The sequence below is a fragment of the Nycticebus coucang genome, chromosome 8 (genome assembly GCF_027406575.1).
Source record: "Nycticebus coucang isolate mNycCou1 chromosome 8, mNycCou1.pri, whole genome shotgun sequence".
Taxonomy (NCBI): domain Eukaryota; kingdom Metazoa; phylum Chordata; class Mammalia; order Primates; family Lorisidae; genus Nycticebus; species Nycticebus coucang.
The window spans coordinates 131,165,048-131,188,279 of NC_069787.1; the positions used below are offsets into that span (position 1 = coordinate 131,165,048).

Consider the following 23,232-nt stretch of genomic DNA (forward strand, 5'->3'; position numbering starts at 1 on the left):
CTTCAGAGTAAGCCCCTCTGAAAGAATTCCCTCACGTTGCAATTTCTACTTCCTCTCTCCCATTCTCATTTGAATCTCCATTAAAGTATTAGTTCCTGCTACCCCATCAAAATACCACCTCTTTGCTACCAATAATATCCACATTTTTACACCCACAATTATACACAGAGTCATGTAGTTTTCATTGGGTTCATTCTATATTGATACATATATCCACTCCTTCTTTCTATTTTCTTTCTTTGGTCTTAAATTGATACCATGTCATCCAAATAAAATGGTCCCTCCATTCTTTATGCTGGTTCCTCTTCCTCCCCCCTCTGACTATATATGTGGTCTATCTACGACTCCCTATGAGGGATATAATCCTGTCTCCTGGCCTTAAATACCATCTCCATGCATTAGATACAATTTACATCTCTAGCCCCCATTCTCCCTTGAATTCCAGAGGTCACTGAATAACAATTTACATGCTTCGTATGTGTGCAAAATAGTCCCCTTAAATCGAAATGCCTCAGATCTCTCATTGATGACACTGTCCCAACCAAGCACATCCTCCCACGGTTACCACTGTCACAGAAAATGTCACCTCTGCTCTTCTGATGGCTCAGGTCAAAAACAACCTTGGGGAATCTTTCTCTCCATTTATTCCCCCATATCTCATACCCAATATATCAGCACATCTTGTCAGACTTTCCTTCCTAGTACGTCTGGAATCTGACCATTTCTTTGCACTGTCACCTAATCCAGGACCCCGTCATTCCTCGCCTGGAGTACAGCCGTAGCCTGTTCACTCTTCTGTCTGCTACAGCCCTGGGCACCTGTCAGTCAGACACTTCCTTGTGAAGTTTGAGTCAAATTATGCCAGTCGATTGCCCTGAATCTTTCATGGATTAACACATCATTCAGGGTACATTCCAAAGGCTCATGCAGGCATCAAATTCTGTATACTTTGGCCATCTGTACTTGCCAACCTTGCCCCCTAGCACTTTCCCTTCACATACCTATTCCAGCCACACTAGCTTTCTTGCTGTCCAGCAATATTTCCTTAATACTATAATAGAACCTTTTTTCCCCAGATATTCACATGAATTACCATCACCCTAGTCTAATATAACTCGGTCCAAGGCTTTTCATGACTACCCTAAAAATAATATCACATTCCATCCACATCATTCTCTAGGCTCCTGTGTTTAATACTTTCAGCACCTTCATCACAGGAGGACACGTTATATATGCATTGCTTTATTTTCTTTTTCCTTCCATTGGACTGTAAGGCTCTCGAAGGTGAAGATTTTCTGTTTCCTGTGTTCCCCCAATGTTTTTCATTTGCTTTTTTCTCTTTCCCTGTTTCATTTACTGCTAAATCTCCATTACTTCTGCAATGCCTGATGCCTATGGGTTTTCAAAAATATTAGCTGGATAAATAAATGGAAGAATGAATAAACAAATCACCACAATATTAGACCCAATTATAACAAATGTTTTTAACTTGAAATTAGCAAGTACTCTGTGAAAACTATCGATTTTTATTTTGAGTAGTTGGAGAAAATTTATACTATTCATGCTTCCAGAAACCTTATCAGACCACCAAAATTATGTTTGATGTTATGGCTTTTAATCATGATCTGAAATTCTAACATCACTGAGTTGTTATCTTTATATTTAAAGACTTATTAGAAAAAATGCATTTTCCCGGTCAATATTTTAACACAAGTCATAGAATATTACTATGTTGCTATGAATTCTTACGAACTGATATATCAAAAAACATTCAATTTAATGTATATAAGAGTAAAACCCTCTTGTTTTTACAGCATGAAGTTCCGTTGATAAGTTAACATTCATATTTAATTACAATGTCTGTAGATCATCCCCTGAGCATCTGGTTAACAGTACCTATTACAATAATATAAATGAGTACAGACAAACTATTAGAAAACACAGGAGTGCAATTATACTTTTTGAACTTTGATATTGAGTATTACTGATTGGGCAGAAAAAATGGATCAAGAAAAATTTCTTGGAAATCATCGATCTGAGCAAACATAGTTTAGTCATATCTAATTGAGAAGCCGTCAGAAAAAATTATCCAGGAAATCATTTAGATTTGCCTTTTGGTTACTGCATTTTGTCTGAAGGCCACAGTAAGCTGTTATCTTGTACATGACAGGCCTTTTAAAGCATGTCTGTGTATTATGGGCATTCATGAAATTTTAACATTGATGTCCAAATAATAATTGATTTATTAACTCTTAAATTAGACTAAACTTAATTTGCACAAGTGGACTGAATATTATAATTTTTCCAAATAAAGAAAACATTTAAGGAAACATAGAAGATAGGAAACGAATCCTCTAAAGATGCGTCTCCACGTTTTAATGAGCCTCTTCTACTAAAAATGCATTCGTTTTTTTCCTCCTGCACTGTGAGAGAGGATTCCGACTTACCTGGTCAAACGTATCTTAATTTTATAGCTCTCTTTATGGATTTGGACCTTTGGGGGACATCTGTTTCTCCATCTCATTTCGCTGTCATTGATGGTAAAATACTGCTGCCCTCTCAAGTGCTGCTTCCAGTGGCCCTACGCGTGCTTTAAATTGTCCCATAATGTAATTCTTTCCTTCCAATGCGTTACACTAATGCATACCAGGGTTTTTTTCACTAACATTTATATTCTGTTAAACTTGAGGTAAGTTACAGGAAAGCTGCAGTTAGCATTTCTTGCCTTATTAATTTCTCAGTGATTCCTCACTTTATTCCTAAGGGGAAAAAAAGGATTTGAATTGATAGAACATCAATGCTGTTATGATAGCAGTAAATAACTCTAGAGGTTTTGAGTCCTGACCCTTCTGCCAAGTTATCAAAATGTTCCAGTTGCGTTAATTATGATAATATAGCACAAATAATTATAGAATCAGGGGTAAGGCTTTTTCCCTTCACTTTGGAAACTATATGAACTATTATCTGTCAGAAAATCTGATTGTAAGTTTGATAATAATTGGACTAGATGGCCAGATGACAGTCCTTCACAAACTTAAACTTGTCTCTAAATCTCATGGTATCTAATTTTAGCCTTTTCTCTGCCCTTAACCTCGGTAACATTAACCAGGCAGCTATCAGCATACTAACGTGTTAAAATTACAAGTGTGCAACTAAATGGACTTTCTAAGCATACTTAATGGCTGTATTTAATAATTCATACTGAAGGCAGCCTAGCAAATGTATAATACAAAGAAATGAAAGTTAATAGTTTTGAGTCACTGTTAATCTTTTTTTCTGTCACCCATTAGTAGCAATTCACTTTTCCTCTATGGCCACAATTTTCTTGTCTTATATACTATAGTAGATAGTGTCATCATTTCAGCATTTTTTCATTCTAATAATAGAATCCATCTACTACATACCTTGTCATTTTGACGGTACTGTTAAGAGCACCTTTAACTATACTCATTTGCTATGTTAGAGAGACCTCTGAGTAAGAAATATATTACAGTGAGGTTCTAGAATATTTGTTTTATTAAGTTTTAATATAAAAGAAAAAAATTAAATTCAACTGTAATTTGAAAATTAATTTCTTGGTGGAAGTATTTGCACGTAAGCTATCTAATGAGTACAGATAGAGTCTAAATTCTAACACAGAAATTTAGAATGAAGTAGTATAGTTCCTCCATCCACATTTTCTTTAAATTTTTCTCTAGTTTTGTTGTTGCAATTTGAAAGGTAAGAATGATTCCCAGAGAGAGAGAAACAGGGTAATCAAGAAAACATACCCATTTGGGAATGAGTGGAGTTTAAATATTATTATTTCAATCACGTTTTTTCTTGTGTAATATATAAGTAAACAAGACAGTTATAAGCATTTAATGCTAAATATTATTAAGTTAACTTCATCTTGAAAAAATATGAATAATGCATTACTGAGTGCATTTCTACTTTTTTAAAGACGTTATCGCTGTCTACATGAAGCACCCTTCTCTCGCTACATGCGTGCAAGTGTGTATGCATGTCTAATTAGATCGAAATTATCAATTTTAGAAATTTGTCAAATATGCAATTTCTAGTAATTACAATTACAATTTACAGAAGCACATCTATTTATACATTTTCCAATTTATTTGTTTTAGAAAATTATATACATTTTGTTAAAAATATGGCTTAGAATTTAATTTAATCTCATCTACTCCCATTATAAAAGTCGAGACTTGCCCTTACTAATTTTATCCAGGTCAGGTAATCATGGCACTAAAAAGTTTAATAATACATTTGTGTTACCACTTAAAAAATTATTCCATCTGTGATATATTGACTTAAAGTATAACATCCTTAAAAGTAAAACCCCTGTGATATTATTCATAAATCACTCTGTTAGTAACTTTTTGGCTTTATGATACCAAAGTTGAACACAATAAAAGTGATGTGTTATAATATTTATTTCCAGCAAAAAGCATTAGAAAATACCATTTCAGAGAACCTCGGAATAAATGAATCATCACTAAAATTAGAGAAGCAATTTTTGTAGTTTACCTTTATTTGTTTGAAAACTTAATTAGTTTGAGCCAGAAAATTACACAGTTTTGAAGTTTACCTTTATTTGTTTGAAAATTTAATTAGTTTGAGCCATAAAATTACACAGTTGTACGCTTCTGAAAGGAAGGCATGTTTAATATTAGAGAGAATGTATTGAAGCAGCATGGGCCTGATAGGAAGAAGGGAATTATTTTTTATATGGAGAGCAGCCCCCATTGATGGTAAGGGATATTTTAATATGCTGATGAACTAGGTATTTGTATATTCCAATTTTACAGACAAAACAGAAATCTGGGGATTTTTTTAAATCAGTTGCCTAAATTGCACACACAAAGGATCTGTAGAAAGACCAACACTGGGCATGTTAGGGGGGCCGGGAACACTGGGTAACAGCTCCTGAATGGCTCCCTCTGAGGCTGCACACTGACAGGCTCTGAATAGAGCTGCTACCCAGGATGCCAGAAAGAGGAGACGGTCTGCAAGGGTAGGAAGCAAGCAGAGGGCTGAAATAACCATCTGCTCCCGTTTACATTATACTGCTGATTGTATTTTGACTTATTTTCTTCTTGAGTACGCTAATTTCAATTGTTAGAGTAGTGCTGACAATACATCATTAAGTATCATTTAATTTAGCCTCTTGGGCCATCAAGTTATTTTGGGGATGAATGACCAGCAGCTAACAGTTATGTTGTACTGATGTTTTAACATATGACAGGATGTTGGATATAATGCAGATATGGACTGGGTGCCATTTGAATGTGGTTTTATGTTCATTTACAGATGGGATCACAGAAGAGCAGGACCAAGGGAAGTACATATAGGAAGTAATTCCAGTGTAAAAGGCCTCAGTTGTACTGTGTCTTGTATTTTGTAAGGAATCTTAATGTAACCAAAAATAGCATTGGAATGTCATTTAATATTATCAAAGAATAACTTAATTTTGCTTGGAAATGAACACAATTTAGATGCATCCTTGACAAAATCTTTTAAAGTAACTGAAAAATGAGTTTTTGTATAACTGAATGAGATATATAAAAGTTAATATGCCCTTAAAATACAAATGGGAGAGCACTTTAAGGTTTCACCTTCCTCAATGAATGGGTGATTAAAAGAGAATCAGTACTCTTTTCATAAATGATTATAATACTGCACAAAATTATCAAGGCAGTGATTTTCAGGAAATTTGAGAGAAAGAGAACTACGAAGTGAGTCCATGCTTACTGTGTTTGTTTATGTGTTCGGAGGGCTTTTTGTATATTTTGTTTTTGTTGTAAATGGAAGATAATGTCTAAATTGCAAGGGGCTTAAGCTCAACCAAGGTAAGATAGCTTCACTGAGGCAAAGTGACGGAAATCAGAGTTCTGGGTTACAAAAGAAGCTGGAGACAAGACTCCCTGAAGAAGGGAATGATGTAAAGCGGTAGACTAGAAATCTCTGCAGAGGGATTTTTTAGATCTTTAGCTTGTGGCTGAGTTGAAGATATGCAAAGAGAGCGCTCCAGAGGCTGCACAGAGAGCACATTCCCAGGACAGAGCAGACAGGGGATGGCAACCAATGCCGAAGAAGCTGGACGTCAGGACAGAAGTTTATTATGTTGTCAGGTGGTTTGTTTTTTTACCTATTAATTATATGCCGATAATGCTTGGCAAGCAATCTAGTGGAAGACATACTTTAGAGGTAAAGGATGAGAATGAATTTATCTCACCAAGCATAAGAAATGGTCTATTAAAAATATAGACAGGTTGAAAATAAAAAGATGATGCAAAATATATTATTCAAACATAAACTTGAGAAACTCGGTGTGGCTATCTTACTATGAGACAAAGCTAACTTCAGGGCAGAGAGAGTTGTTTTATAATGATAAAATAGTCAATCAGGAAGAAATAAGTGTAAACGTGCACAGCATACTTAGCATAAGGAAAATACTAAAAGAAAAATTAGCAGGGTTAGAGGAAGAAATAATTACAGTTAGGGATGTTAACACAAGTCTCCCAGAACTTGAAAGAAGTAGACAGAATTATTAGAAAGAATACAGAAGACCTGATAACCATGAACTAATTAATTTACAGAACTCATCCTATCAAATAACACGTATTTTTAAAGACTACATTAAATATTAACCAAAATAGATCATATGCTGGGACATAAGAGAATGCTCAATCTATTTCAAAGGAAGGAATTTCACAGAGCTCTATGCATACTTGCCTACTACACCTGAATTAAACTGTAAGCCCCCAACAACAAAATGCCTAAAAATTCCCCAAATATTAGAAGTTAAATAACAGGCTGTTGACCAGGCATGGGAGCTCATGTCTGCAATTCTAGCATTCTGGGAGGCCTTAGTGTAAATATTGCTTACCCTCAGGAATTGGAGACCAGCCTGAGCAAGAATGAGAACCCATCACTACTAAAACTAGAAAAAAAATTAGCTGGGCATTGTGGTGCACACCTGTAGCCCCAGTTACGTGGGAGGCTGAGACAGGAGGATGGCTTGAACCTAGGAGTCTGAGGTTGCTATGAGAAAGGCTGATGCCACAGCACTCTAGCCTGGGCAAAGAGTGAGGCTCTATCTCAAAAAAAAATAAATGACATGCTGTTATGAACAACCGATGAACAAAATATCAAATTCACTAAAAAAAAATTAAAATTATTTTGAATTCCTTATGATAAACATACATCATATTATACCTTACAGGAAGAAGTTAAAGCAATGCTTATAGGGAAACATATTTTCAATGCCTGTATTATTTGAGCTCTGAAAAAACTATATATTCTCCCTTCTAGTATCCCTCTATTTTTTAGTATTGGGCTAAAAATCCTAGAGAATGCAGTAACAAAATTAACAATAAGAAACAACTAACAAATATTAGAAATAAAGAAGCCACTTGTCCACCACAATTTACACAAAAAATTTTTCCCTACATATAGAGATAAAAAAGTGACAAAAATTCCCTACATAGGGCAGCACCTGTGGCTCAGTGAGTAGGGCGCCAGCCCCATATGCGGAGGGTGGCAGGTTCAAACCCAGCCCCGGCCAAACTGCAACAACAACAAAAAATAGCCGGGCGTTGTGGCGGGCGCTTGTAGTCCCAGCTGCTCAGGAGGCTGAGGCAAGAGAATCGCGTAAGCCCAAGAGTTAAGAGGTTGCTGTGAGCCGTGTGACGCCACGGCACTCTACCCAAGGGCAGTACAGTGAGACTCTGTCTCTACGAAAAAAAAAAAAAAATTCCCTACATATAGATCTATAAAAGTGACAACATTTTATAAGTGAAATTAGCAAGATTGCATGACATGAGGCCAATATAAATGTCAGTTTTGTTTCTAGATATTAGCAAACAAATACATCTGAAAATGAAATTTAAAAGTATGTAATATGTTTAAGGATCAAAAAGTATATGAAAGACTGCTACACATAAATCTAAGAAAACTAGAAAGGGAAAGACATTAATGAACCTAAAACAAAGTTAAGATAACCAGTCTCTTCAAGCTAACCAATGAAAAGCTAGTTCTAACCTTTCTAACCTAAAATAGACATAACATTCTTTTTCAAATTAAAAAATTTGCTTTTGCAAAGTGTATCAAAATATCTAATTTTAAGTCATACTCTGTAGACGTACGACTGAAAACCCTCTGAAATTGGTATAAGAATAGACATTATATGTAACATTTAATGGGAAAAATAAAGTATTCTCTATCATAGCCACAAATATATGATGAATTGATTTCAAGAAAGTTGCCCAGGTAATTCAATAAACAAAGATCTTTTTAATGATTGACGATAGAATATATAAATATCTTTTTTGGATAAAACAAACCTCAACCCTTACTTAAGAAGTTCACAGATATTAATTTATATATATATATATATATATGACCACAATGTAAAAAACTAAAACCATAAAGCAAACACACAAACAAACAAACAAACAAAAGCCCACAAAACACATTTTTACAAATTTTGGTATGAAAAGATATGTTAGAAAAGAGAGAAATAAATTAATAAATTTAGTTTCACTGAAATTAAAAATTCTGCTCTTCAAAATATTAAGAAAGCATTATAAAAAACATTTTCAAAATTAAAAATCAAAATATAGACTAGGAGGAAATTTGTCAAAATGAGTAAGATTTGTATCCTAAATATGTAAGACTCTTACATTTCAATCATAAGTAAACCTAGTAAAAAAATTGGCAAGAGACTTAAGCACTTCAGGATGGAACATTTACAAATGACCAGTGAGTGTGTAAAAAGATGCTTCAGACCATCAGCCACCAGAGATGCAAAGCGGACTCACAACTCATGGCCACCAGAAGCGACACTATTTCCAAGTGTTGCTGAGGCTACGAAACTTCTGAGACTGCAGAACATCTTAGCAGTATAAAGTTCTGGGAGTATAAAGTTCTCAAACAAAGAAAATAGCTGGATAGTTTCTTACAAAGATAAATGTGGGATGATACACGTTCCCGCCACTTTTCTCCTAGTTATTTTACTGAAAAGAAAAACAAGTATCAGCAAAGGCTTTCTGTAAAAATATTGCCTGGCTTTTCCATCATTTTCCTTAGAAAAAAAAAACCTGTAGGGGATGGATGAACAGTGGTATCATCTCTCAAGGAAAATAGTACCCCTGCACTGAGTAACACGTGATCTCCTGACACATACGACACAGGTGAATTCAAAATTCAATTCATCAGCACAAAAGAAGCCAGATACAAGACTCCATCCCATTCGATTCCAATAATACGAAGTTCTAGAAAAGGTAAAACTAATCTATGATAAAAATATACTCAGTGGTTGACTGGGGATGAGGAATAAGACTACAAAGACGCAGAGGGAGTTTTCTAAGACAGTGAAATTATGATTTATTTTGATGTGCTGGTATTTAACAGGTTGCATATGTTTTTCAAATCTTATTGATCTTCAAGTGTAGGTATGTACATTTCTGTATTCAAGTACACTTCAGTAAAATTTATAAATAGCAGGCATAGATTTACTATTTAAGAAGAAGAATAATTGGTGAAAACATTTTATGAACCATGAACTTGAAAACTCAATTTGCTGAATGATAAATACAGCTCCAGTTCTGCATTTTACGTTCTTAATGAGCTATTTGGGGGCTCTGGGGAAGTACAGAGAGGAGACTTTCTTAACCGTGCATTATTAACATTTTGGAATAAATTATTATTTGTTGTGGAGTGCTGTTCTGTGATTTTAGCAGTTTATTTTATTTATTTTTTATTTTTTTATTGTTAAATCATAGCTGTGTACATTAGTGTAATCAAGGGGTACAATGTGATGGTTTCATATACAATCTGAAATATTCTCATCAAACTGTTCGACGTAGCCTTCATGGCATTTTCTTAGTTATTGTATGTAGACATTTGTATTCTGCCTTCAGTAAGTTTCGCCTGTACCCATTTCACAAAGGGCTCCAGATATTGGTAAGTCTCCCCTGGGGTAGAGGAAATGGGCCTCGGGTGAAAATCACCACCTTTGAAAGCCAAAGAAATGGAACACCTATAATATAGCGGTAGATGGATTTCCAAACACGGCAGTTACCTACTTTGTCTCACTGGAGTTCCCTTGGCCACTCCGTGTCTCTATGTTTAGTTATACATATACTTTGATAAAAGACGATGAGTGCCAGGAGTTATCATTACGTTTGCCATCAAGTCAGCTATTAGTACATAGGATGTATCGTTATTTCTATTGAACTGTGAAAATATGGACTATAAAGAAAATCACTTACTAAATACGTTGTTACAGCCTCACCAGTTTACAAATTTACTTTAACCCTTTGTGGTTTATAATCTCTATTATATACAGTTATGATTGTAATTAACATGTTAGCCTTTATCTCTTTTTAATTATAATACATTATTTATAGAAGAAGTACTAGATTACAATTCAATTATTTATTCTATTCAGTGTCAAAAGCTGTGTGTGCCATAAAGAAGATATTTAGAACATCTCGGTGCTCCCCATTGTGACACGAGAAAACATACTATAAATTCCTTAGTGATTTCAACATGCAAAAGATGAAACCCTTTGGAAATTTTCGGCATCAAGGACTTTAATAAATGTGTATATTTAATTATTTGCAATCTCCAGAATTTTAAGAAAGAATTAAAACCAAGCAAATCATTCCGTATGGATTCAGTTTCTAGGGAGAGAACAGAATGAGACAGAAGTAATTCTAATGATGCTCTAAAATTGTGATGATCCTTCTTTTCTTGAGTGGAAATTTAGGCTGATGTTGAGAAAGCACACTGGGCAACTAAGTTCATGAACTTATCCTAGAAAGGGTGCAAAATAACTCATTGCCAACTATCACATCTTCCAGGTACTCTGCTTGGGAAGCTATCACCAATGCCAGCACCCAGTCCACCCTGCAGAGAAATTTTGGAACTCCTTTTCTGCAATGGCTATCAGAGCTGTCATCCTATGATGTCTGACAAATAAGGTCATGGATTCGTCATACCTCATTGCTAAATATATGGAACATTATTCAACTATGGTCGCTTTCAAAGCAGTCTTCTTGGCCATATGGTGGCTGCAGTGATATTCGGTAATGGGGTATGTAGCATTTTTTCTAGGATGAGTTCATGGAATTAATTTTTAACCTCTTAAAATATTTCATAGCTATGTATAATAACCCACATATCTAAAACAAACAATAAACTTACAAATTTTGCTCACACCATCTTTTGCCAACTCTCATTTAATATTAGTCAAATATCTGTGAAGTACCATAAACACTCATTTTAGTACTTTAACGCATATAACAACAAAATGACAGTTTTTGTTTCTAGAACTTGTTTAGTTGAGGAAGATAAGCTTACAGTGAACTTTAGGATATAGACAAGTTACCATAAATAGCTTCTGTGAGAGTGAAAGAGGTTTGAAGAAGTTGCAACTCTGGGAATTAAAGATATGCTATATGAGCCTTTTAAAAAAACAGGACTATGCCGTTAAAGAGGTGAGGGATAGGTGTTCTAAACAGGACCCATGGCAAGGACAAAGCACTCCGGTGCGGTTAAGATTGGAACCTTTGTCATTAGAGAGATAACCAGCTTACCCAGAAATCAGTTGCTGTTGGGGTATGTGGGTTGCAGCAAGATTATAGAAGACCCCTTAATGTTAGGTGCAAGAATTCAAATTTTATACACACTAGATAAGCATTAAACAACATAGATAAGAATTACGTCTTACAACTGATATTGTAAAAATATACATACAGTAACATAAGGGTACAAGGAATTCCAAACAGTGGGCAGCAAAGGAAACCAAAAAGCAATATTACCATCAGCACTGTGTTTAATTATAAAAGGCAGTGTGAGTGGGCGGTGCCTGTGGCTCAGTGAGTAGGGCGCCGGCCCCATATACCAAGAGTGGCAGGTTCGAACCCAGCCCCGGCCAAACTGCAGCAACAACAACAACAACAAAAAAAAATAGTTGGGCCTTGTAGTGGGTGCCTGTAGATCCAGCTACTCAGGAGGCTGAGACATGAGAATCACCTAAGCTCAAGAGCTGGAGGTTGCTGTGAGCTGCGATGCCACAGCACTCTACTGAGGGCAACAGAATGAGACTCTGTCTCTAAAAAATAAAATAAATAAATAAATAAATTTTAAAAATACAGTATGAGCAATGGATTACTGCATCAAGTGATTGATATAAGTAATCCTTACAAAAATAAATTTATGAATTTCTCTGCTTTTTATTATTTCATAGGTACAAACTATTCTGATGCATTAAAAATTATTTTTGAGTTATAAATGTAGTTTTAAAGAAAGAATTTTATTTCCTATAGATGTGTGCATACATTAAGGAAATATATTCCAAATGGCTATTTTCTTCTGACTCTTGAGGGCATATTATCACAATATTTATAACATATGATGGAAAATAAGTGTTTTTATAACGTTTCTGACCATCTCATGTCAGCCGTGAGACTGGTCAAGCGACAACAGCTTATCTAAACATGAGACCCCTCATTTCTCTGGCCAAACACAAGTAATCTGAGCTCTCTGAACAAACCTATTAGCAGAAAAAAATGATAAGATGTCAAATGTGTGTTGGGTAATCTGAGGGCCCATGGCATTGACATCAGACCTTTTCATTTTCCTGAGCTGAGATGTGTTTCTTTCTGCCCAGGGACCACTGCACCAAGCTTCAGAGCAGAAGAAGATATATTCTACTATCTTCTAAATCTGTGACCATTCCACATTTACAGGTTAAACAGGGCAGCCCAATCCCTGGAGTTCTGGAGATAAGCATCTATTCCCATTCAGACTTTGGTTAACAAAGTTAAGTATTTTGAAACATTTAAAAGATGAAATAAGAAAATATGTGTCATAAGAGTTTTATGGTAATCATTTCTTTTAAGCACCAGGTGCTGGAATTAACTTATTAATAAAAAACAAAGCCAGGTTAGGTACACAGAATATAAATAATTAAAATTCTGCTGTGCTTTTTAAAAAAGTCTACATTCAAGACCACATAAAGCTAAGCAAAACCAAACAAATCAGAGAATCATTACAAAACTCAGCACTTACCCATATTTTGCAAAATTTGCCCAGCGTTTCATTATAGATCGACTCAGAACATCCTCTGCGTTGGTGTAATGAGCTCGTCTTTCCAGAGGCAAACCAAAGACAAATTCAATTTCGTAACCATGCATCACCCCCATCCATTCTGGCCAAGGAAGTTTGGAGGATCGATGTTCAAAATAGTAGAAAAAGGCATTATTTCCCGATTCTGAAAACTTCTTGGTGAACTCCAGGGCAGGGCATATCAAATTGTAATCTCCAACCACATCATCCAAGGCCTCCCGGTAGTTTTCTGGTCTCTGATCATCTAACCAGTCTGTGTAATGAAAAAAAATAGACTCTTTTCCAAATTCACTCACTCTTGGAAAAAACAGTTGTAAACCTTCTTGAAATTCTTTCCTGGTTATGATACTGTTGTTATCTTTGCTGAAACCAGGAGCACCATAGACTAGAAAAGCCGTTCCTTCATCTTTGTTAACACCCACCAAAATCTGGGTCTTTTTGAATTGTCCGAGTTGAAGCAGAGAACCTGGTGTGTCAGTGAGAAAATCGCCATCCACCACTGGACCAAAGTTGAATGACAAGGGGGCGGAAGGGGCAACAGACACTTCGTTCAAAAGAATTTCTTGGGGATCTTTACTTCGAAGACACTTTATGATTTCAGTCTCATTCTCTCTAGAGCAACCCGTTAATTTAGCTAAGGTTAGTGTTCTGTTCCTGGCTTCATAAAGAGGTGTTACCGCCCAGGCGGCGTTACAGGATCCACTTTGCAAAATGGCTCTGGTGAACAACGGGTGGCTTTTCGGAGATAGCAAATGAAAGCTAACTGAAGCTGCCCCTGCACTTTCTCCAAAGATTGTCACACTTTTCGGATTTCCTCCAAAGGCTGCTATATTTTTTTGGACCCAATGAAGTGCCATCTGTTGGTCAAATAAACCCATGTTCCCTGGTGCCTCAGGATTTCCTGGTAAAGCTAAGAATCCAAGGGCACCCACCCTATAGTTCATTGAAACTACAATAACTCTTTCAGTACGAGCTAGAAATTTTCCATTGTAACTATGTAAAGAGGAAGTCCCAGATTGAAACCCGCCACCATAAATCCAGACCATGACGGTGGCGTTTTGGGGTTTAGGCGCTGGACTCCAGACATTCAAATATAGACAGTCTTCACTGAGATCAGTATTTGGGTTCCACATCTCAGACCCAGGAAAGCCTGGAAAACTCTGATCTATGATTTGAAAGCAAGAATTTGCGTATTTTGTAGCATTCCAAACCTCAGACCACTTGGTCAGGGCTTGTGGCTTTTTGAATCGAAGTGGACCAAGAGGGGGCCGTGCATAGGGAATCCCGAGAAAGGCTGTTACCACGCCACCAAGAACTGGTAAGCTCATCCCTCGCACTTTTCCATTTCTAGTTGTAATTATGATGTCACCTTCATTTTGAGATTTCCCAATAAGCACGCAGAGCAGAAGACACCACAAGATAAATCTGATGGATGTGACTGTGCCCCGGCTATGCATACTGATGTCTGAAAGAGAGGTGATTAGGAAGTTTTATCAGCCTCTTGTGTTTAGTATCATACTTTATGGATGATAATGAACTAAAAGGTAGTAGTTATTTTGAATACTAAAAATTAGGAAAACACATAAATTAGCCACTGGTAGAAAGGTCCATCTAGAAAAAAGTAGACAACAGTTGAAGAAATTTCAGTTTTAAATTTAGAAATGAGACAAGTGACATGGATAGTAGAAAATATTTCAATGTGAAATTTTCATTGTGGAATCATCCAATATATGTAAAGAAGAACTCGTCGTTTAAAGAAAAAGTGCAAAGTGACAAGAATGCTGCCACTATATAAAGCAAGACTCGGAATAAATACCAATTTCCCTAAAATTTACCAACCATGAGGAGCTTCTCTACCTGAGTTACAAGGACAATGGCGAGAATCTTTAACTGATATGAATGAAAGATAATCGTGGCTTAAAGTTTTTCTGCATTCTGAGTGTAGTCAGTGCATAGGTGTGACAGTAATTTGTTAACTGATTAAAGTATGTGCAGCCAGTGAAGATAGATGTGTCAGCATGGTCAGAGCACTTGTACTTTTATGGGGACAAAATGACTGAAATTTCAGGATCCAAGCTGAGAAACTGTGGATACAAGTGGAGGAAGCAAAAGTAAATTGTTTACGTTGTAAAATCCTAAGTGTTTTCTATTTTTATTAAATAATATTTATTTGATAACATAAAGAGGCTATTAGGGGAAATTAAGGTTTTATCAAAAAATTATAATGCAGATCTGAGTTTCTTTTAAATACCAAACAATTTTAATAAGATTCTGGAGCTCCATTTGACAAAGAGGGACAAAATGTAATGCTTTTTATTTGTTTATTTATTTATTTTTTGAGACAGAGTCTCACTATGTCACCCTCAGTAGAGTGCTGTGAGGTCACAGCTCACAGCAAACTCAAACTCACAACAAACTCACAGCAAAGTCACAGCAAACTCAATCCCTTGCCTCAGCCTCCCAAATAGCTTGGATTACAGGCATCTGCCACAAGGCCCGGCTATTTTTTGGTTGTCGTTGTCATTGTCGTTTGGCAGGCCCGGGCTGGGTTCGAACCCGCCAGCTCTGGTGCATGTGGCTGGCACCCTACCCATTGAGCCACAGGTGCTGAGCCAATACAAGTCATTTAAAAGAACTAACATTTTCATGTACTGGAAGAAACCCAATTAAAATAGATACGAATACTGATTCTCATCCACATAAAAATAGTAAAGGTCCATAAATATACAAAATCATTCCATTATTGTCTTTTCAGATGCTGTAATCATAAATCCAAGCAAGAAACTAATCCTATGTGCATCCGACATCTGTATTAGCTGTTTGTTTGTTTAATTTAGACTGTCTTATAAGGCAGAGATAAGAAATTATCGTGATACCTATATCCTAGAACTAGAATATTCAAATTTTAAATCAGCTTCATTTGCCAATACTCATAGGATAGCTTGTGATCAAGAAGAATTTTTCATATTTCAATCAACTAATCCAGGGTGTATAGCACTTTTTCGGGGCTGGAAATCTAGTGGAATATACCTATATCTAGGTCTATATTTAACTGTATCCATATTCATATCTATGCAAATATATTTATATATAAAATGATGGCTATAATATTTATCAATCAAGTCACAATATTATTTTTTATTCTCAATTTTGATGCAATTGGATATGTAAGTAAGATCAGTAAAATATCAAAGTATATGCTATTTTAACATTATTTCTATATTCATAAAATTTAGTTATTATTATAATAAATGTTGTTGTGCCACCATGCATTGCTTGAAGATAGGGATACATTCTAAGAAATGCATCATTAAGCTATTTTCTCACCGTGAGAATGAACTTACACAAGGGTAGTGGGTATAACCTACTCACCTCACCCTACCTGGTATGTGGGTCTATTGCTTGTAGGCTATAAATCTCTACAGCATGTTACTATACTGAAGATTATTGGCAAGTGTAACACGATGGTAAGTGTAAAGTATATCTAAACCTATCTAACCATAGAAAAGTTGCGATGAAAACAGAAAATAGGGTGGATTGTTGACCAAAATGTCATTATGCAGGGCATTGCTATATTAGAAATAATATTAAATAAGTAAACTCTACCAATGATTTAAAGCACTCTAAAACCTAATATTTTATTTATTTATTTATTTTATTTATTTTTGTTTTTTTTGTAGAGACAGAGTCTCACTGTACCACCCTCAGGTAGAGTGCCATGACATCACACAGCTCACAGCAACCTCTAACTCTTGGGCTTAAGCGATTCTCCTGCCTCAGCCTCCCGAGCAGCTGGGACTACAGGCGCCCGCCACAACGCCCGGCTATTTTTCTGTTGCAGTTTGGCCAGGGCTGAGTTTGAACCCGCCACCCTACTCATATGGGGCATATGGGGCCGGCGCCCTACTCACTGAGCCACAGGCACTTATTTTTTGAGAAAGGGTCTTGCTCTGTTCCCCGGGATAGAGTGCCGTAGCAGCGTGACTGCTCACTGCAGCCTCGCAGTCTGGAGTCAACGTGATACTCCTGCTTCAGCCTCCCACATACCTGGGATTACGGGAACATCCCACCATCCCCATCTAATTTTCCTACGTTTTGTAGAGATGCGGTCTCACTCTTGGTCATGCTGGTGTCAAACTCTAGGCCTCAATCCATTATCCGGCTTCAGCCTCCCAAAGTGCTAGGATTATAGGCGTGAGCCATGGTGACTAATCTAATGAAAATTTTCATTTCTGACAGAATAGTAGTTTTGGAGACACTGCTTTTACTACAATGCTTCCCCCATCCCTGATAATTACTAAATCTTTCTCTTAAATAAGTGGAAGTGGGCATTTGTAGAAAAAGTAGTAGAACGGATTTTTTTTTTTTTTTTTTTGTAAAAACCTTTCTTTGGAAGGAAAAAAAGAATACAATACCAAGTTGGTTTGCTCTAAGCTGCAGTATAATAAATTATTTGCTACCCTCCAGTTTATAATTGTTCCTCTTTGTCTAGCCCAATCAGTTTTCTTCTGAGTCTAAACTAAGGCACATGTCATTTATTTTTTTCTCCCTTTTTTAAACATATTATTTTGTCTTTGAGAAACAAACATTAAATTTTTGGCCTCTGTACCTTTTGATATACAAATAGTTTGTTAATTTTATTGCAACGCATGTAGTATAATTACTACCAAAATATATTTGTTTTGTGTGCAGTCAGTAAGTGTCTTAATTTTCATTGCTTATGTTTTAAAACAACTGGTATAACATCTAAAAGTTTATAGCATCATTCTCATGTCACTTTGACTTAATAGCCATGTCTAACATGCTTTTATTTATACTTTGTGCAGCATAGGTCTCAATGTTATATGACAGTAATTATATAAATTAAAATTTTAATTTTTCAGTAGTGATATCTGAGTTATCACCTTGTAAATAATGTAATTAGTAACATTCAACAATGTGTACTTATAAGCATGCATTCATTGCAAAAGTGAGAATATACTTTCAACCCACATGTACCTGTTGCAGTGTTATACACCATAATATTAAATCTACAATTCAATATGAAAATAAGTAGATGTCCACATATTCCCTGTTAATATATGCTACTGTATTATATTAACATTACACAGCAATACTTTATTTAAATAAGCATCACACTGTCCTTTTCATAGTCTGATATTCTCTCTTCTAACATGTTACTCTGTACTTTTTTCCATTAAAGACTTTATAAGTTTCAACATGTTTATCATATAATTAAATAATCAAAAGATAAATGAAAAAGGGGACTAAGAATGTTGTTAGTCTGTATATCAAAATCTTTATTAATTATTAAATCATGTAATAAGACTTCATTGTTTTTCCTTCCATAAATGTCAATGGGCTACTGCACATTAAATAAACAATTAAACTCTGAAATTATGTAACATGTTTATAATAACGAATAGGGAAAATTTTTCCTACCAAGTTCAACTGGGTATCTGAATGTAGATCATTTAGCTTATTAAAATAGTATTTAATATTTGAAAGAAAGGTGGGAATTTTGTTTATAATGCAAAAAGAGAATGAATGATGTGAATGGGAGGAAAAAAAGCTGAAGAATAAATAAATACTATCATGTTTCAAGTTTATCAAATGTGCCAGGATATAAAAGTTTATCGGCAATTTGTGGAAACTCTAAACTCTCAAAAATATAATTTTTAATATAAAACCATGCAAAAAAAATTTTTTTGCATTTTTAACTAAATTTTGAAAGAAGTATCAAAATTACCCAGTCAATTTAAAAAATAATTGCACAATATTATGATTGTGTGTGCTAAAATAATTGATTAAAGAGCTATTTATTTGTCACTTGTGGATAGTAATCAAATTTTCAAAATAGCGGGTCAGATGGGAATTTCTTTAAGGATGCTCAAAAAATATTCAGAATAGTTTTTCTCTGAGCATAGAGTCATTTTATTGTCTTTTAATAAGTCACTACAAAAATGCATTTTTCTACTTAAAAATAAAGCCTCTTCAAATGATAGAGAAAGAACTATTTAGAAAATACTGATATGATCTAGAATAAGCACCCCTAAATGTACTTGGTCAAATTAAAAAATTAAGTCTTTATAACAAAGCCAGAATACTTTTTTCATTGTGGCAAGCTGAATAGGAAATTGAGGAAGTCTGTTCATAGAGTATACAACTGGCTTTCAGGGACCCTACCAGAATGAAGGACCCCGGTAGAAGACATTACTTAAGGCATGAGAAGCATCTGTCTGTATCTGGCTAGTCAGGAAGGACATTCACAAACTCTTATCCTGTGAATAGTTCATACATTAATTACTAATATTAGAGTCTTGGGTCTTCATTGAAAGATGAATCTGCTTTGGGGTCAATACTTATTCAAGTACAATTCTCTAACATCTCAGAGAGTCTAGTGTTGAGAAGAATAAGCAGATTTTTGTGAAGAGAGTATCAAAATAAAAATACATAATTCAAATTTCTATTATAGTTACAGAAGTGAATCAAAGCAGGAACAAATTTGTAGATAAGACATGACTTATGAAGATGTTATTAGTTTATACTTTATAAAAATGAAATATAGAGTAAATTTGAAGTATATTTTTATAATTAAAGAAGCAGGATTATTGCAAACAACAAAATAAAATCTAGGAGAATGAAACAGAAATTTGGAAATCCAGGAAGAAGATTTAAGTAGCATCCAAACACCTGTTATTTCATATCCAAAGATAATTCTAAAAATTTTCATTTAAATTACAAAGTTGCATTTTAAAAGCTTATGCTTTTTATTGAACAAAAGAACTATTTAAATAAGTGAACTTTAATTTTATTTGTCATAACGCTGAGGTAATTTATGTTAAAGAAGGCATTAGATAGTAACTCTTAATTGCATTTATTGCCATGAAACAGTCATAAAAATGTAGAAAATGTACTAATACATTAAAAAACATAAATCATAAACAAAATCTCTTTGCTCGTATTTCAGGTTTCTCTTAATCACTCATGCATTTTATACCCTTTAATTCTTAATTGTCTGGTTAAACTGGAACCAATGTCTTCAAAATAATGGCAGGGACAGGATGAGCAAAGAGTCAATATTTGCTTTTTTCTATAATAACAAAACTAACAGCGAATGTATGATATTTTGTTCCTCTTTTAAGACACATTTGTAAAGAAAGAGAAAAAAGGGCAGAGAGGATAAGTTTGTAAATCAAGTTAGGAAATAAATTTTCCTTTTACATGAAAGAAACTGACGTTTTATTTGTCAATTTGTTTTGTTAAAGTTCCAAAAGACAAAATGTTGGTTTACTAAGTACCCTGCTCAGCCAAACAACAAGAAAGTCATTAATTTCATGCTACTTAAAAAATAAAGATAAAAAGGAAAGAAAAGTACAGCAATGCTGGTGAAAGACTACTTCTGATGCTCTTTTAGGGAGGGATTCACTAAACAATGCATTTAAGAGTAAAACAGTATAAATCGTTTTCCCTTAGAAAGCGCAGCAAGAATGTACCTCACAGATTCCACAAGTGCCACAGTCTCTCTACGAAGTTTAACAAATTCATGACTTGCTCAGCGCTTCAGGGAATTAGGTCTGCAGTCCCAGAGTATCAGGCAGAGATGGTGCAGCTGCCTGCTCGCTTCCTCTGTCCGGTCTGCAAGGTCAGGGGCTCAACCCCACAGAGCACCCAAGGGACACAGCAGGCACTGAAGGGAACACGCTCCTTCCAGAGAACCTGGGTCGTTACAGGAGGGTGCAAAATCTGAGCAACTTACCCAACTCTGCCACAAAGATGATAAAGTTTGCAAGGAATCAAAATCGTGGAATACTTCAGAGAACTGCAGGACGCAGCTGCTGCTGCAGCCTGTAAATTGGACAGCCCTGATACTGCAATCAACTGTTAGTGACGTAGCTCGCGAGAGTTGGCAGCAGCGACTGGGTCTAGAGGCGGCAGATCTTGACTTTCTGACATCTGTTCCGAGGCTGATGGTCTGAACTCAGCAGTGATTCATGTACAGAAGTATTACCGAGTCGGATTAATGTTTTACAACTGCAGGTGCTCCTCTAAGAGTGAAGGAAAGATAGTTTAGCTTGTTTAACTAAAAGAAGTTGAAGTGTAACAAAAAATTCACTTTGGGGGTAAAACTATCAAAACTTTTAAGATTTTTTTTCATTTTTCATAGAATACACATTTTTTTCCTATCGTCTTAAGATTTAAAGATGCACACATTTTTTTCTAAAAGCAAATGCTGTTATTGAATTAATTCCATTGTATTGTGCCAATGGTGAAGTTAGAAAAAATGGTAAAAGAGAAAATAGGAATCTAAATAATTGCACCATTAGACATCAGCTGTGCAAATCCAAAGATTAGTTCTACGAACTGAATGGGTGTTTCTGATATGTATCCCCTTCGGATTCCCACACCCCAGCTTTTATTTCAGTCATGTGAATGTCAGCCAGCGTTGATAATTCGCTATCCTGGGGCCCTGCCAGAAGTCATGCCCAGGAAGAAGCCACAATTTTCCGGTCAAAACAAGAAAAATACAAGGAAGTCTATAAAGTAACCAAACTCTATAGACAGGCCCATTTGTCCATTAACTGTGTTACACACGCTTCCATATGTATTTGTCTGCCAGGCTTATTTTCCTTAAAATAGACATTTGAGAAATTGAAAAACAACAACAGAAAAAAACCCTTCCATTAACTCTTCAATGCTTCACTTTTCTAGGTGCTACATTCTTAATCTTTTGTAAATGTTACCTTTCACTTTTAAATCTCTCACTTTTGGGCTCACTATGAACTAATAGGGAGGCAAATATTTATAGGTAAGCCCATTTTTGGTTTTTATTTTTTTCTTTTTATTTTTATTTTATTTGTTTATTTATTTTAGACAGAGTCTCACTATGTCATCCTGAGTAGAGTGCTGTGGCATCACAGCTCACAGCAACCTCAGACTCTTGGGATTGAGTGTTTCTCTTGTCTCAGCTTCCTGAGTACCTGGGACTACAGGCGCCTGCCACAATGCCCGGCTATTATTTTGTTGCGGGTGTCATTGTTGTTTGGCAGGCCCAGGCCTGGTTCAAACATGCCAGCCCCGGTATGTGTGGCTGGCACCCTAGCCATTCAGGCACCAAGCCATCCATTTTTGGTTTTTAGAAGCATGTTGAAATTTCAAACAAGGAAATACAAGACTGGCTTTTGTTATAATTCTGAATTGTGGCAGTCATTATAAATGACAATTTCCAGTGCATCTCAACCTGTGGGTGGCAACCACTTTGGACCATTGGAAAACACATCCTACATATCAGATATTTACATTATGATTCATTACCAGTAGCAAAATTACAGTTAAGAAGTAGCAACGAAAATAATTTTATGGTTGGGGGTCACCACAACATGAGGAATTGTATTAAAGGATCAAAGCTCTAGGAAGGTTGAGAACCACAGATTCATACGAATGAGTTTATATTAATCAAACAAATACATGAGTTATTAAATATTATTAACTCCACTTTCAACTGTGAAAACTAAAGCTTATAAAGATAAGAAATTTGGTATATTTACTACCACCAGCAGCTTTTGGAAACAGGATTTTAGCCTTGATTGGTGTGATATCATTTCCTGTCAACTGTTTCCAAGATAATAGTCATTTCTGTGTTTTAAAATTATCTTTTCTGTGAAAATTGCTGCTTAGGCAGTATTGCCTTGATAATAAGCTTCACAATCACAATAATTTGTACTTGGGTTATACTTTCTGTAATAACCTATTACACAAAGTTGCAGAATACATGTCTAAAAGGGGCAAGACTTTTTAAAAGAAGTACTGACAGTTTCGCAATGGTTTTAAAATGCTGTATTTTTGTTTGAAATAGTTATTTTCATGGCCCACGTGAAAGTTCACAGGTTGAATCACATGAGTTTTGAAATCTAAATGTCAAAATTCTTCTCTTCCATATGAAATCCCCTGTATTGATTTCTATGCTAACAATGTGGTTGGTTTTATTGTCAAATCCTGCGATTGTCGAGGGATGCTTTTTTGATATTAGTGAATTCAGGAGCATGTTTTACACGCTTCTAATATTCACTCACAGCAGTATAAATATTTCACAAATGC

General features: G+C 35.4%; 1 protein-coding gene across 3 annotated transcripts in view; it reads right to left on the reverse strand.

Annotated features, from left to right (window-relative positions):
* The window catches only part of BCHE (butyrylcholinesterase), a 67,154-nt gene extending 46,063 nt beyond the window's left edge, over positions 1–21,091 (reverse strand). For 2 of the 3 annotated variants that reach the window (XM_053599900.1, XM_053599902.1), the window contains exons 1-2: positions 20,894–21,091; positions 13,078–14,599 (exon numbers count right to left, since the gene is read on the reverse strand). In XM_053599900.1, the coding sequence (XP_053455875.1) occupies positions 13,078–14,591 (1,514 nt within the window). In that variant the 5' untranslated portion in view covers positions 14,592–14,599; positions 20,894–21,091. Of the gene's footprint in view, positions 1–9,768; positions 10,014–13,077; positions 14,600–20,893 lie in introns of those variants that run through there. The other variant, XM_053599901.1, reaches the window with a different exon arrangement.
* Between the last annotated feature and the right edge of the window lie 2,141 nt (positions 21,092–23,232).